We start from the raw sequence: 12,983 nt of genomic DNA, 5'->3' as shown, positions 1-12,983 counted from the left end.
AGCCATGGGAGAACCTGCAGCTGCCCATTTGTGCCTGCCTTTCTCCAGCCGATCTGAATCTCTCTGAATCTTTTCCAAATTGATTTGGAGCCTTCAGATTTGATTTGGACTTTTTAATGGGTCTCCCAATTTGATTTGGATTCAGAGATTCGGCTGCCGAATCAGGCCGAATCTCCCCCACATTGAATTGGCGACCGAAGCTTCGCACAGCCCTATCAGGCATTCAGAAAGTGAGAATTAGTGACTACCTATGATTTAACCAAATCACACAGGAATTGTGATGGAAGCAGATGTAGAATCCACTTCTCTAGAAAGCCATTCTGTCTTAGCCATGGGACTGTCCTTTCTCTTCCCGTAATCGCCTGCTGCATTCACTGCACACTCTCCTGTTTCTGCAACAAATGAGACCGGAGTCATGCAGACAGTAGCTTCCCTTATTTCACAGTCCTAATTTGTGCCCAGAACACATTGATTTTGTGAACAAAATGAGAGAGAAATCCAGTAGAAAAATACTATATGATGACTCAAAGATTATATTGTGATGCATAGACATGAGAAGGACAAATTAGGAGTGCATAGGCAAACTTTATTCTGGAATATCCTGACTGTAACCTAGTATGTGGTTTCCTATGTTAAAAAAATTCTGAAAAATGCCAGAAATCTTATTTTGTGGCATCATCCTGACCTCATTTGGTCAGCAACAGGATTTGAATCTTGTGATCTATCTTAAACTGAATGACACTGAGGGAAGAGACTGAAACTATTTCTTTATCTCCCTTTTTTTTAATTTAGTGGTGTCTGGAAAGGGGATCAAAATCTGATCCCTCGATAGTTATATGATGTAACTTCTGGGTTTGCCTGACTACCCCAGTCTCCTTGTCTAGCCAGTAGTAGTTTCCTTCTTTGGGCTTGCTGTCTGAGTACTAATCTGCCCCAAAAACCCCTGCTAATCTCCCTTCCTTGCTTATCCAACTTCAGTTTCCACCTCCTAGCTAGTACTTTGTGCAGTCTTTCTCTCTCCTAGCCCCCCTCCCACTGGCTCTCAGTCCCAGTCTAACTTTCCTGAGCTCTTCATTTAATTCCATTCTTGTCTCTCCCAAGTTTGTTTGTCAGCCTTTCTCTGCCTGTCTCTCTCTCTCTCTCTCTCACCCCTGCCTCCCAGTTTCCCCTGTACACCAGCTCCATCTCTCCTTCCTTTGCTTCCTATGCCCCAATTGCTTTGCTCATCCAGTAAGAGTATCTCCCTTATTCCCCCACTCCCCTACCACTGCTTTTCATCTGGTACTAGCCTTTCTCCCAGAGCAAACTGGCTCCAGTTTCTCCATCCCTCCCTCATGCTTCCTTTAGCAACTTCCTGCCTTAGTCTACTTGACTTCCTTCCTGCTTGGCTCACAAGGTCACTTGTTTAGTCATTCCAGCATTCCCTTTCCAGCTCACACTCAAAGTTTGTCAACATACTTTCATTTCCAATGTCACCCAACTCCTTGTACCAGTCTCTTCCTTCTGCTTCAGCTTTTGTCTGTCCTGCGTTCAAATCAGTTGACTCTCTCATCCATGCTGCCTGGGCACCAGAAGGAGGGTCCCTCAGAAAAGCAAAGGGCAGAAGGGGTGTATGTTCCAGAAGTTGATAGCATCCATTACAGGGAAGGTCCTGCTGCTGAATCCAGAGCTCTAAGGTGAAGCATCCCTACCATCACTCTGTGGGGCACTTGTACATGTGATGCCATTACCATGTACATGTGCTGAAAATAACACTTCGTGTGGCTTAATGGTATCACACTGTACACGGGCAGGAGTTTTGGGGGTTTTCAATGAGTTTGCATCATTGCAAATTAAACTTCATCCTGATGTAGTTTAGTTTGCAACAGTGCATTGCAGCTATTTGCTTACCTCCTGGCTGCAGAAGGGATGGGTAGGTTCTGCAGAAAAAAAGGATGAATCCCTCACTGCTTCTGCCTTCAGCAGGCATCTGCTGAAGGCAGAAGTGGTGAGGGGCCCAATCCTTTTTTTTTTTCTTTCTAGCAGAGCCTGCCCACATCTCCCACAGCTGGGGGGTGAGATGCTGGTGGGCCAAGCAGCCTCTGAGCTGCGGGGCCCTAGTCCTTCCCTCTGTGGTGGCAGTGCCCCCTGGGGCCACCCATGCTAGCAGGCTGGGTGCTGCCCCAGCTCAGGATCAGAGAAGAGTTGGATAGGGCCAAGTGCTGCCTCCGAGCTGGGGAAACACCCCACACACTAGCAGCCCACCCGGGCAGCCCCGGGGCACACCACTGCCAGAGGGAAGAATTGGTGCCCCCTGCAGCTCAGGGGCTGCTTGGCCTGCCAGCAGCTCACCCCACAGCCACAGGCAGGCTCCACTGAAAAAATAATTTAAAAAGGATCAGGCCCCTCACAGTGATAGAAACCCCTAAATTGAAATGGTGGGTTTCAATTAAAAACCCACCATTTCAATTTAGGGGGCATAATACAGCCGCAAGGACTAAACCCCCATCACATGTACAAGTGCCCGTGGAGATGTTCCATGCACCATCTGCTTACATGTAGGTGCTATGAGCAAATGGAGTATGTAGTCTCTCTTTCTGTGGGTTTGATCAGTATAAAAATTATGGGACGAGCGAGTATGCTCGGTAAGATTGAATCCTCAGGCAGTATAGCAGCTAAAATCTTAGAAGTCTCTACTGAGCATATGTGAAGTGCAAATTGTCAAAGGTTTGGGGTAGATTACTAAAGAGTTGGCACAAGGTGCATTCCTGACATAAAAGCCATTTTCCTGCCAAATTTCAAGTCCCTGGTCCAAAACAGAAAGACTTGAGCTTTTCAAAGAAACAGTCACCAGAATTTTTTAGCAAGAACAAAACAACCTATTTTCCCTAAGATTGTCTTCCGGCTTAACTGCTTGGCTGAAATTTCCAATAAAAACCAGTCTCGGGCATGCACCAAATGGAAAATCTCAGCCTAATTACTTAAAGTTCGGCAAAGTTATGAACCAAGTAAAAATGAGGTTTTATAGTGAGAAGTGTCAGGCAGTCTTAACAATAGGCAGTGCTATCTGCCATGCCTATAATATTCACTTTTAATCATCTATGCAAGATGATTTTGCATTTGACTTTTTTCAGTTTCTAATGACGCGGAGGGGGACAGACTAAAACTTTTCTTTACCTCCTATTTTTCTTAATGTGGTGGACTTTGGGAAGGTTCATAATTCAAAATGCTTATCCCTTGACAGCTACGCAATATAACTACTGGGTTTGCCTGATGTTAATAACAGTGTTAGTACCAGACAGCAGAGCAGGAGCTGTATATGCAAAGTGAAAGGGAGAGAGAGAGACTTGAACAGGGTACATGGAATGAGATGTTGCTCTTGAGAGTTCCCATTGAGACCACATGCTGGTTTTGATTCAGCTACCCATTAAACGCAATTTCTGCTTTGTGCAACCATCTGTCTTTAAGAAGATTTTCTCTTTGGAACATGACTCCAAATAAATTTTCTGTTTTTATACATCTGTTTTCCAGGAGGACGCATACATCGATATTGAGAATGATCAGCATAGAAACAAAAGTGACTCAATCGAAGATGAGAAGCCACGCTTAAAAGGGTAATTTCTTTTGGATGAGCAAGTTTTCCACCCACTCTGAGCAAAAAGTTGCCAGGGTTTCAGCCTACTGCGTGACAGCCCAAAATTCTGCTGCCATCTCACTAAGTTAAACAGTTCCACAGATCTCCTAGTAATTTGTGTATTGCAAAAATATGTTGCATTTAAAATTATTATACCTTGCAGCTGACGTGTATGATCAGGGAACTGTGCTTGTGAACGTAATGAGGAAACCTTGCAAATTAGAGAAACCTTTTCTTTTTATTATTACTCTAACTAGATTTTCAGTTGCCTATTTGATCTCACAGTATCTCTATCATAAAGAAGTACTTATGACAGGCTTCTATAAGGAGTTGTTGCCCTGCACCTGGAATATTCATTTATGCTACTACAAAATGAGAGAAAAGTGGGTGTAAAACACAACCATTCTGATTTATAAGATGCCCCTGAAATCTCATATAGTCATAGGTGCTAGTGACTATATGAAAAGGACATTTGACTTTTTTTAAATGCTGAACCTTCAGCTGAGATAGGATACTGAATTCTGAATTAACATGTTCCTGGTGAGGTGAGAGAAGTCTTTATATTTAAAGTCTTCTGTGCTTTGCTGTACTCTTTCCACTGATTTTCGTGCTGATTTACTGTGTAGCACAGAGAAGGTGTCTTTTCACCATTCCGTTTTGAAATACCGCCTTCCTGTTCCACAGTTCAGTAGGTTGGAGCACTTCAGCTGTCAAATAGCCAGATATAAACAATTAGGGTGCAGACAGAAATTACAGTATTTGCCCAATCTGGCCATAGAAAGCAGTCTCTAGCCATGACCAAACACAAGTGCATGGCTGCAGATCACTTAAAAAATGGCCAATCGGATGAAAATGTTTCAAAATGTTTCAGGTGAAGATGTTTCAAAAAAGAGCATCTTCTGTAACTTGTGTCTGCCCTGCCTGCCAGGCTCCAAGCTGTTTTAAGACTGGGAGGGAGGAAAGGGAGCAGAGGGAGTTCAGTCTGGGGTTTTTTCAGCCCCAGCTGGAGGGTGGGGCAGGTGTATTAGAGACACCTCCCACCAAGGTGGGGGGACTCAAATTCACCCATCCCACCCTCCAGCACTGCCTGGGGGAACCCCTAGAACAGCGGTTCCCAAACTGTGAGTCGCGACACCAAATGGGGTCACAACATCAATGGATGGGGTCATGGCACGGTGCTCTCTCCTGTGCCAGGTCCCTCCCACTGGGCTGCAGAGACCTGGGGAAGGTTAGCCAGGTGGGAAGCCCCAAACCCACAACAGGCAGCCCTCATCCTCCACCCCTACCATGGGCTCTGCTCTGGCCGTGCCACCCTTGGGGGAAGGGACAGGGCAGAGAGATGGGCTCTGTGCTCTGGCCTCAGCAGCTGCTGCTTCCTGTGAGAGGCAGCCGGGACTCAGGCACTGCTGAGGTGGGGGACAGGGGGCTGCACACCATGGCCCTGGGGCACCTGGGGAATATGGGGCTGCGGATTGGGAATGAGGGCACCAGCAGGGTCAGAGGGCTGTGGGTTGGGCACCTGGGGAGTGGGGGGCTGTGAGTTGGGAATGGGGTCATAAATGGGGCCATGCTGAGGAAACGTTGGGGATGCACTGCCCTAGAATGAGCTCCCTCTGCTCCCTTTCTGTCTCTCCTTCTGAAAATAGCGTCAGCTGACAGCCAGCAGCTAGATTCCTCTTCCCCCTGGAACCAACAGTGCACTACTCTTTGGTTTGAGGGATCGTTGTAACTCGGGACGCTTCCTGCAAAGTGTTTTCAGTTACAGCGGGGAGCTGCACTTCTGTCTGTACCCTGTAGTCTCAGTCAAACTGGGCTACTCTAACTGACCATGTACATGTAAAAATGCCCAGTTTACATGCACAAGTGAAGAATTTGGTTTTATAAAGTGTTCATAAATGTACACACACACACATACACACACAAAATAAAATTAAGAATTGCTCATGCTTAACTTAGATAAACTGCTCCATATTCAGTCAGGATCCCTGCAGTGCTAGAAGTCATAATATTAAAAGATTTCTCTTCAACTGCTAGTCTTAATATTTATGCCTCGCAGCATGTAAAATAATTATCTTAAAGATCTACTCTCATGTATCAGTCACAGGAGCCATTCTTACCTAGTCTCTTCTCTGCTCTTTGAAGATTTGTTATTTGTATAACAGTATTGCTCATTTTTATGAAACAATTTCCTGTTTTAAATTTTCAGGGCCATCTTATAAACATGAAGTGGAGATTACTGTAACTGTGAGTGCAAATCAGACATTTGAATGTCACAATAACCATTTGCAGTTACAAGTGTTCCACTTGTATGCATTATGGTAAATTGCACGTGTAAACATTGTATACCACAGTACACTTATTTTGATAGACTTTTATAACTGAGCCCTTCAAGTTTGAACTTTAAAAAGAAATCTGTTACAGGCAGGTCTGCATGTAGGGATGGGTTAAGGCAAAGATGAAGCCCACATGATAGGAAGTTATTAATTCTGGTTTATTTATAACACCACTAAGGATTCAGAAATAGCTAAGGCTTATTCCACAATGTTTCATTCTTCTCCAGGTCCTTTTGTTCTTCCATCAGCATCACAATATCACTACTCAGTACAACTTAAGCTTCTTTTTAAACAGTAATTTGAGGAGCACTTTGTTCCACTTGAATGACTCTGAAGCTCGCTTTTGATGTAGCTGTGCAGAGGGTTGAAGTAGACTGTCAGACACTGGCATATACTGGGAGCAGTAGTGTGTCTGCAGGATAGTTATTTATGAACTAGCTCTTGATGTCTGACCCAAGGTTTGACCTGTTTTCCCCATTTCCTCATCATCAAAAAGATCATTCAGATGTATCCTTATTTTTTCAAATAATATAATTTGATTTGCCAACATCCTAATGCTCCTAAGTCACAAACCTTACAACAGCAGCAAAATCCATTGATACACTCAGACATTTATGAATGCTTTTGAATTGCTAAATTCAAGTCAAAGTAATAATTTGTGCAGCTAGGTATATAGCTACCTTAGGGCTCTACTTTAAATGTGCCTAGTTAAATTGATGAGTTCTTACTCAACACATCTCCTCCTGACCCAACTAATTTGTGAAGCCCATATATAAGTTTAAGATAAAGCTTGCAAGGTTAACATTCAGAAGATGGTATATGTTTATATTTACTGATAAACTGAAGTGATTTGATAAGGAATCATTGAGAGTTAATGAATAAGAACCTCATATGCCAGAGGTTTTCAGCCTTGTTTAATAAGTGTACTCCTGGCAGCCAGATGCAGAGCGGGGAGGGGTGGGGGGAGATGGTGCACGGATGGATGGGGAGCTAGGGGGGTGGTGGCGCATGGCTGGACAGAGCAGCAGCAGCGAGAGGTAGTGGGTGGTAGTGACAGTGTGAGCTTCTCTTTACGTGAGCCCCTTCTTCACGTAGGGCCCCAGGCATATGCCCAGTTTGCTTATGCATTCATCTGGCCCTGATTGGATTTCACTGTTAAGTTCTCAAAGAGTTGAAATCAAAAGTAAGATTGATTTCCAGAATTATAGGAAATACCTTAAATATACCCAGTAATATAACAGGATCGTAGCTTGTAGTCCACTACATAAATGACCTGAGAAACACTACTGAATCCTTTATGGCCATACTTTGCCTTAACTGTTCATTGCTAAGTTGTAAAATAGATTTGTCCATTACCAGATCACTATAAAAATACATTACTGTAGGTAATAGCTAGTAATTTGTACTCCATTCACCAACAATTAAAAATTGATAAAGTCATTATAGCTTATTTATGTATTTTTCTTTCCTTTTTCCTTTCCTTCCTTTTTCTTCTATCTAATCTCCTTCAGGAGGTTGCATATGTAACTTAACATCCTAGCAAGTAAAAATGAGCTGTAGTTTAAAAGCAACAGGAATTCCTGTAACAAAAACTGACATATCAAAAACAAACAAGGTTTATCAAAGCATTGTAATTGTTTGACTCGTTGAGCAAACTTCTTCTGTTTGAGTGTTAATTTAAATTAAGTAAATATTTCTCACATTTTAGGGGTATGTGCCATTTCCTATTCCTTTAACTATGGTTTACGACAGCATAAGAAGGTTATTCAGGCAGAATTTTACTGCATAGCTGACTCCAGCTGCATCTGTTTACCCGATGAGATGCAGCTGGGATAATTATCATCCCTAAATATATCTTTGCCTTTATACTCTACAGGTTGTCAGGAACTTTCCACACTTGCACAAAGCTTGGCTCATTTCCTAAAATCTGGGTTGATTTCCTTCCCTTTGTTTGTTATGTCTCTTAAATCTCAGCACATGACTATAAAATCCTAGGGCACTCACCACTGAGTTAAACAGAGATCTAATACAGGTCATTTAACACCTAGGGAGAGTAAATTTACAGTATTTGTATATGATGGATAACTTTAGCTTCTACTTCATCAATATTTTAATAAATGTAAAGCACAGGGGTGGATGAATAGGGGGTGCAGTGGCACAGTCACACACCCCTTTCAGACCAGACTACGAGAACAATAGCCAGGGGCTCTTTTTTTGTTTGTTTGTTTTAAAGTCCCCAGATCAGATATGAATTCCCATACCTCCTTTCCCCTCTGTGCTCAGCAGCACGTCCCTTCCCATCTCCTCTCCCCCCAACCTTTACCACTGCTGCCACTGTGCCCACTGTCTCCATTGGGAAGGCACAGAATGAGAGACAAAGGAGGAGACATGCCACTGAGCACAAGGGGAAAGGGGGGAGGTAGGGAGATTCTTACTTTTTAAAAGTCCCTGGCTTCTCCAGAGTGGTCTGCCTGTCTTGGTGCGAGTGGTGAAAGCTGAGAGCAGGCGATGCAGCCACCCCTGCAATGCTGATCACTGCTCCCACCCCTCTCTTAACAAAATCCTGTATTCGCCCATGATATAGCACATGCAGAATTTCCAAAGGACCACATTTCCAAAATATTTCAGAGGGTTTTTTGTATGCCCATGTCTTTGCACAGCTATGAACTCTACTCCTGACTGCACTGCAATTACTACAGATGTTCACACACTAGTAGTTCCTGGTATTTTGTATTGGTATACTGGTATGCTAATATTTTGTTAAGAGCCTAACTTGTTTATAATAAATTCTATTGTTGTTTTTCCATGTGCAGTTGCAATTCTGAATACAGTGTACTTTGTGTGTCTGAGTCTGCACATTCAGCTTTCAAAGCATTAGTCTTTTAAATGTCTGCCAAATCTATTTTCATTCTGCGTGTCAAATCATCAACATTAATGAAGTTGGCAATGTATAATCCCATATGATATTTTTTATTAGACTAGCTGAGTAGTTGGAAAAAAGTTCTTTGCAAGCCTTCGGGCACAAGCACCCTTCTTCAGGCACAGGGAGTCTCAGCTGTTCTCAGATCTCCAAAGGATGAAAGAAGCTAAAACTGTGACAGGAGGTCAGTGAGAATGTAAATAGATGGAAATTAGGAAAACATGTTACTCAAATTGCCAATTGCTCAAATCACGAGCGAGACTTTATAAAGGGGGATAAGGCAAAGTGCCGTGTTTATTGATCACATGAGTTAGACAGAGGTGCGGACACACCATTTGTACAAACACACACAAATCATCATAAACATCATTACACACAGGCATACACATATACAAAACAACCATTCCATTCACGCACACACCAGATATAGTTACCAGCAATAGTTGCTCAATATCAGCCCAAGGTGGCCAACCTGGGCTTATTTACTAGATGATGATGATTTGGAGATAGCAGATTTGAAGATAACAGCTGGAGCAGGGTGAACAGTTGCATCTGTGCTCCGATGAAACAACAGTAGAGAAAGAGACTCACCCAACTTGTCATTTTCAAAGTGTTCTTTTTATAGGGATTGGCATCCTTTGTTTCAGTGCTTTGAGATTTTTCCATACCCAGCTTCAGTTTTTGCGGTTGCTCTTTGTGCCCTTGAGCTTCAAAGGGATTCTTCAGCCGTTTGTTAGTTAGTTACTGGCTTGTAATTTACACATCTGGTGCCTTGTTGCTTACATAAACAGTTAAATCTTCTTCTCCCATCTCTATGCCATTCTCTCACCATTCACCCTTTTACACACACTCATACATAAAGGCTATGCAAAGTTCATTCACTTATGTCAAGCAGAAGGATACAAAATGAAGTTTTCAAGTTGCTTACAGGACAAGACTAACATGGTTACATTTCACTACTATTACACTCTATGTTAACATCAGCTACATTAGTTCAGTTCATGCTACAAACAAAGGGTAGGAAATTAGGAAAACAGTTTCCTAATTTCCACCTATTTACATTCTAACTGACCTCCTGTCACACTTTTAGCTTCTTTCATTCCTTAGAGATCTCAGAAAAGCAGAGAATCCCTATGCCTGAAGAAGGGTGTTGTGCCCGAAAGCTTGCAAATAACTTTTTCCCAACTACTCATTTGGTCTAATAAAAGTTGTTGCATCTACTCAAAGAACCTTGCCTGCCTATGTCCTTAAACCAACATGGCTACAACTGAAAACCCTAATCCTGTATGAATTACTCTTATTTTTGCCTTGTACTTTTTGCTTTGGAATTTATTTCTTTGTACTGTTTGCTTTTTCTATTCTTCTAGGTGTTTAGAACATAAATATGATGAAGTCTGTGGTTTTTGCAAGAAACATAAAACCACAATTCGATATGTGATCTATGGAATTTTAATAACAGGTAAAGTATATTTTAACCTTGGGAAATAACTGAAGCATTTCTCTGTTTTGCTTTAGACAGTAGTACAAACTTATACAAACCATCCTTATACTGAAATACTTCGTCTTAGACCTGGACATTGGGAATAAAAAGAATAGGTTAGCCTCCACATCCATTCAGTGACAGGCAACACTGAGGTCTGCGAAAAGACTTCTTATTTTTTAGTAAAAATTGTAACCCTCAGGCAAGTTATCTAGAAATGAAAACACCTTGACCTGTTAAAAATCTGTCTAAGCCATTCAGATCTGACTGCAGAATATTTAATTCACAAAATATTAGGTGATGCCACAAAATCTCGTTATTCCATTCTGTATGGAGACTTCATTCAACACTCTTCTTTATCCCGTTTCTGTTTTTTTAGTAAATTGGGTTATTCCATTTTTGTCCTTATCTGAGTTTCCTTTGGATAACCTCCTACCTTAGTGAGAACACAGACTCAGGGATTTGTTACACTGCAACTGGCAGTGAGCTATAGAGATATCTGTGCTTGCTGTAGTGAGCTAGCTTGGGAATGGGAAGCAATGTACCTGGCGATATGGAGCTACATGCAGGTAATTTACCCTGATTCTCAGCAATGTATATGTACCCTGAGTCAAGCAAGGGAGAGGCTTCCAAGAACATATTGGCATTTAATATATTAATCCCACATGTCACAACTTGCCTTACAAAAGGAAGGGAGAAACTACCGTTTATTTTATAGGCTTGCAAAAGCATGTAATTATTGAGTAATGAGTGTACTATTGGCTCTTACACATTATCAAAGAAATTGCCATGTACCAAATCATTTTACTTAGCTGTAGTTGGAAGGGTCTGTCCTGAAGCTCATTGAAGATGATGTATATTCCCACCAATTTCGTGGGTTTTGAATAAAGCCCTTGGTTCATAGCCTGATTTATAGAAACAGTTCCCTCTATGCTTTTGCTTAATTCTGCTAAAGCAAACCACCCCCTTTCCTCCATGTTGGGGAGATAGAATAAGCCCCATTGTTCTTAAATCACTCTTTCACAAACTAAAAGTTGTTCTATAGACATGTGTATTGTTTCACCCCTGGAATGAAAAAAAACCTGCCCGCCTCCGACATACAGTCCATTTTATATAGCCAAAAATACATGTTAGGCCCCACATACCATGGAACTCAGTAAATGCCAATTTTATTTAGATTGTTATAATAAAAACTTTGTTTAATATGGGTAATATTTTCTTCATTTACACCTGAAGGCTAGGGACAGAAATTACACACGAATCGGTATAAGGGATTGGAAATTGGTTCAAATCTAACACAACAGAAATTCAGTGCACATAAGCCACTTTCAAAATGGCTGAAACCAGTTTAAGATAAATCTGGATGGATGTAGTATCAGACTTAACTGATTTAGGTTAAATCAGTTTATTGAACTTCTGTCCCACATCCCATTCAGATTTAAGTTAACTCACAGTCCACCAGCATTGCAGGATGCTTTGTACCTCTCCTGCAAACCCTACTTCACAGGGTGGGCAGGCTAGCCTTGGCCCAAGCTGTCTGCTCCAGCCAACCAGAAAGATGTGCTCTAGTGCCCCACAGCTTCTGGCCTGGGCCACTACAGGCATGTGGCTGCATTTCCAGAATCAAAAATGAATGTCTGTTCACTTGCTTATCGATTCAGTCTATGCAGCTTAAACTAACCTGCAAAGACTGAATTGATTCAGCCTCAGGCTTTTTGACTGTCTGTACTTAGCCTAACTGGGCACATTTACACATGCCATTAATATGCAGCAATAAATTATGAGTATTAAATCATAATAAATAAATAAATAAATTATTGCTTCCGGGAAGTTCCTGGGCACACCATTTATACATGCACCTGGGCCACAACATATTGAGTCAGGTCAGAGCAGCCAGCCCTGGCTGGCAGAGGACCCAGTAAGTCAGCCAGCCAGCCCAGAATTGCTCCAACCAGGGTCAGCGTGCTTCAGAGAGGCTGGCTGGGGCACGAGGGTGATTCACTGCAAGGCTAGCTGGCAGGCAGCCCCTGCACTGTGTCACGACCCAGTGTGTCACGACCCAGTGATTTTGGTGCCTTGGCACTATGGAATTTCCTGGCCACATGAGAGCTCCTTTGCACGGCAGAGTGTTCTGCTGCAATTGAGAACCCGCGTGCAGGAGAGAGTTCCCGCCAATTTGCAGTTTCCTTTGCAGGATGCATTTCTTCTTTGCAGCACAGAAATGCACGGTGCAAAGAGTTCCTGCTATTCGAATGTAAATTTGTGCCCCGCTATTGGCCAGTGCTAAATTATTCACACGTGGCGGCTAGTAATTGGCTCGCTAGCCGTTTAAAATTCCGCGCGACTTCCGCCCAAGTCGAAGAGCTTTGAGCACGCTGCAGAGTGCCTCTGAAGTTATCTGACTTGCGGCTGCCGATCGATAGACTGATCACCTATCGATCTTTCTTCCCGTCGCCGAGCACAACCCCAGACGTACCCCTTTCCCCACCGGCTTCGAACTGCGGATGGATTAACTGGCTTGGGCCCCGCCAGCTGGAACAACTCGTGTGGTTGTTCAGACAACCGGACCACTTGCGTCGTGATTGCAAGCGGCGTGAGCAAAGTTTTTGCAACCGATAAGTTGTGTCTGCCTCTCCA

General features: G+C 42.7%; 1 protein-coding gene across 1 annotated transcript in view; it reads left to right on the top strand.

Annotated features, from left to right (window-relative positions):
* Window positions 1-12,983, top strand: part of SLC28A3 (solute carrier family 28 member 3) — a 93,310-nt gene that overhangs the window by 32,552 nt on the left and 47,775 nt on the right. Inside the window, exons 4-5 of the mRNA XM_006022301.3 lie at window positions 3,511-3,593; window positions 10,234-10,325. Coding sequence (XP_006022363.1) covers window positions 3,511-3,593; window positions 10,234-10,325 — 175 coding nt within the window. The remainder of the gene's footprint in view (window positions 1-3,510; window positions 3,594-10,233; window positions 10,326-12,983) is intronic.

This window comes from Alligator sinensis, unplaced genomic scaffold (genome assembly GCF_000455745.1).
Source record: "Alligator sinensis unplaced genomic scaffold, ASM45574v1 scaffold226_1, whole genome shotgun sequence".
In the NCBI taxonomy this organism is placed as follows: Eukaryota; Metazoa; Chordata; order Crocodylia; family Alligatoridae; genus Alligator; species Alligator sinensis.
The sequence above is the reverse complement of the archived record's forward strand: the minus strand, read 5'-3'. Positions and strand labels throughout refer to the sequence as shown.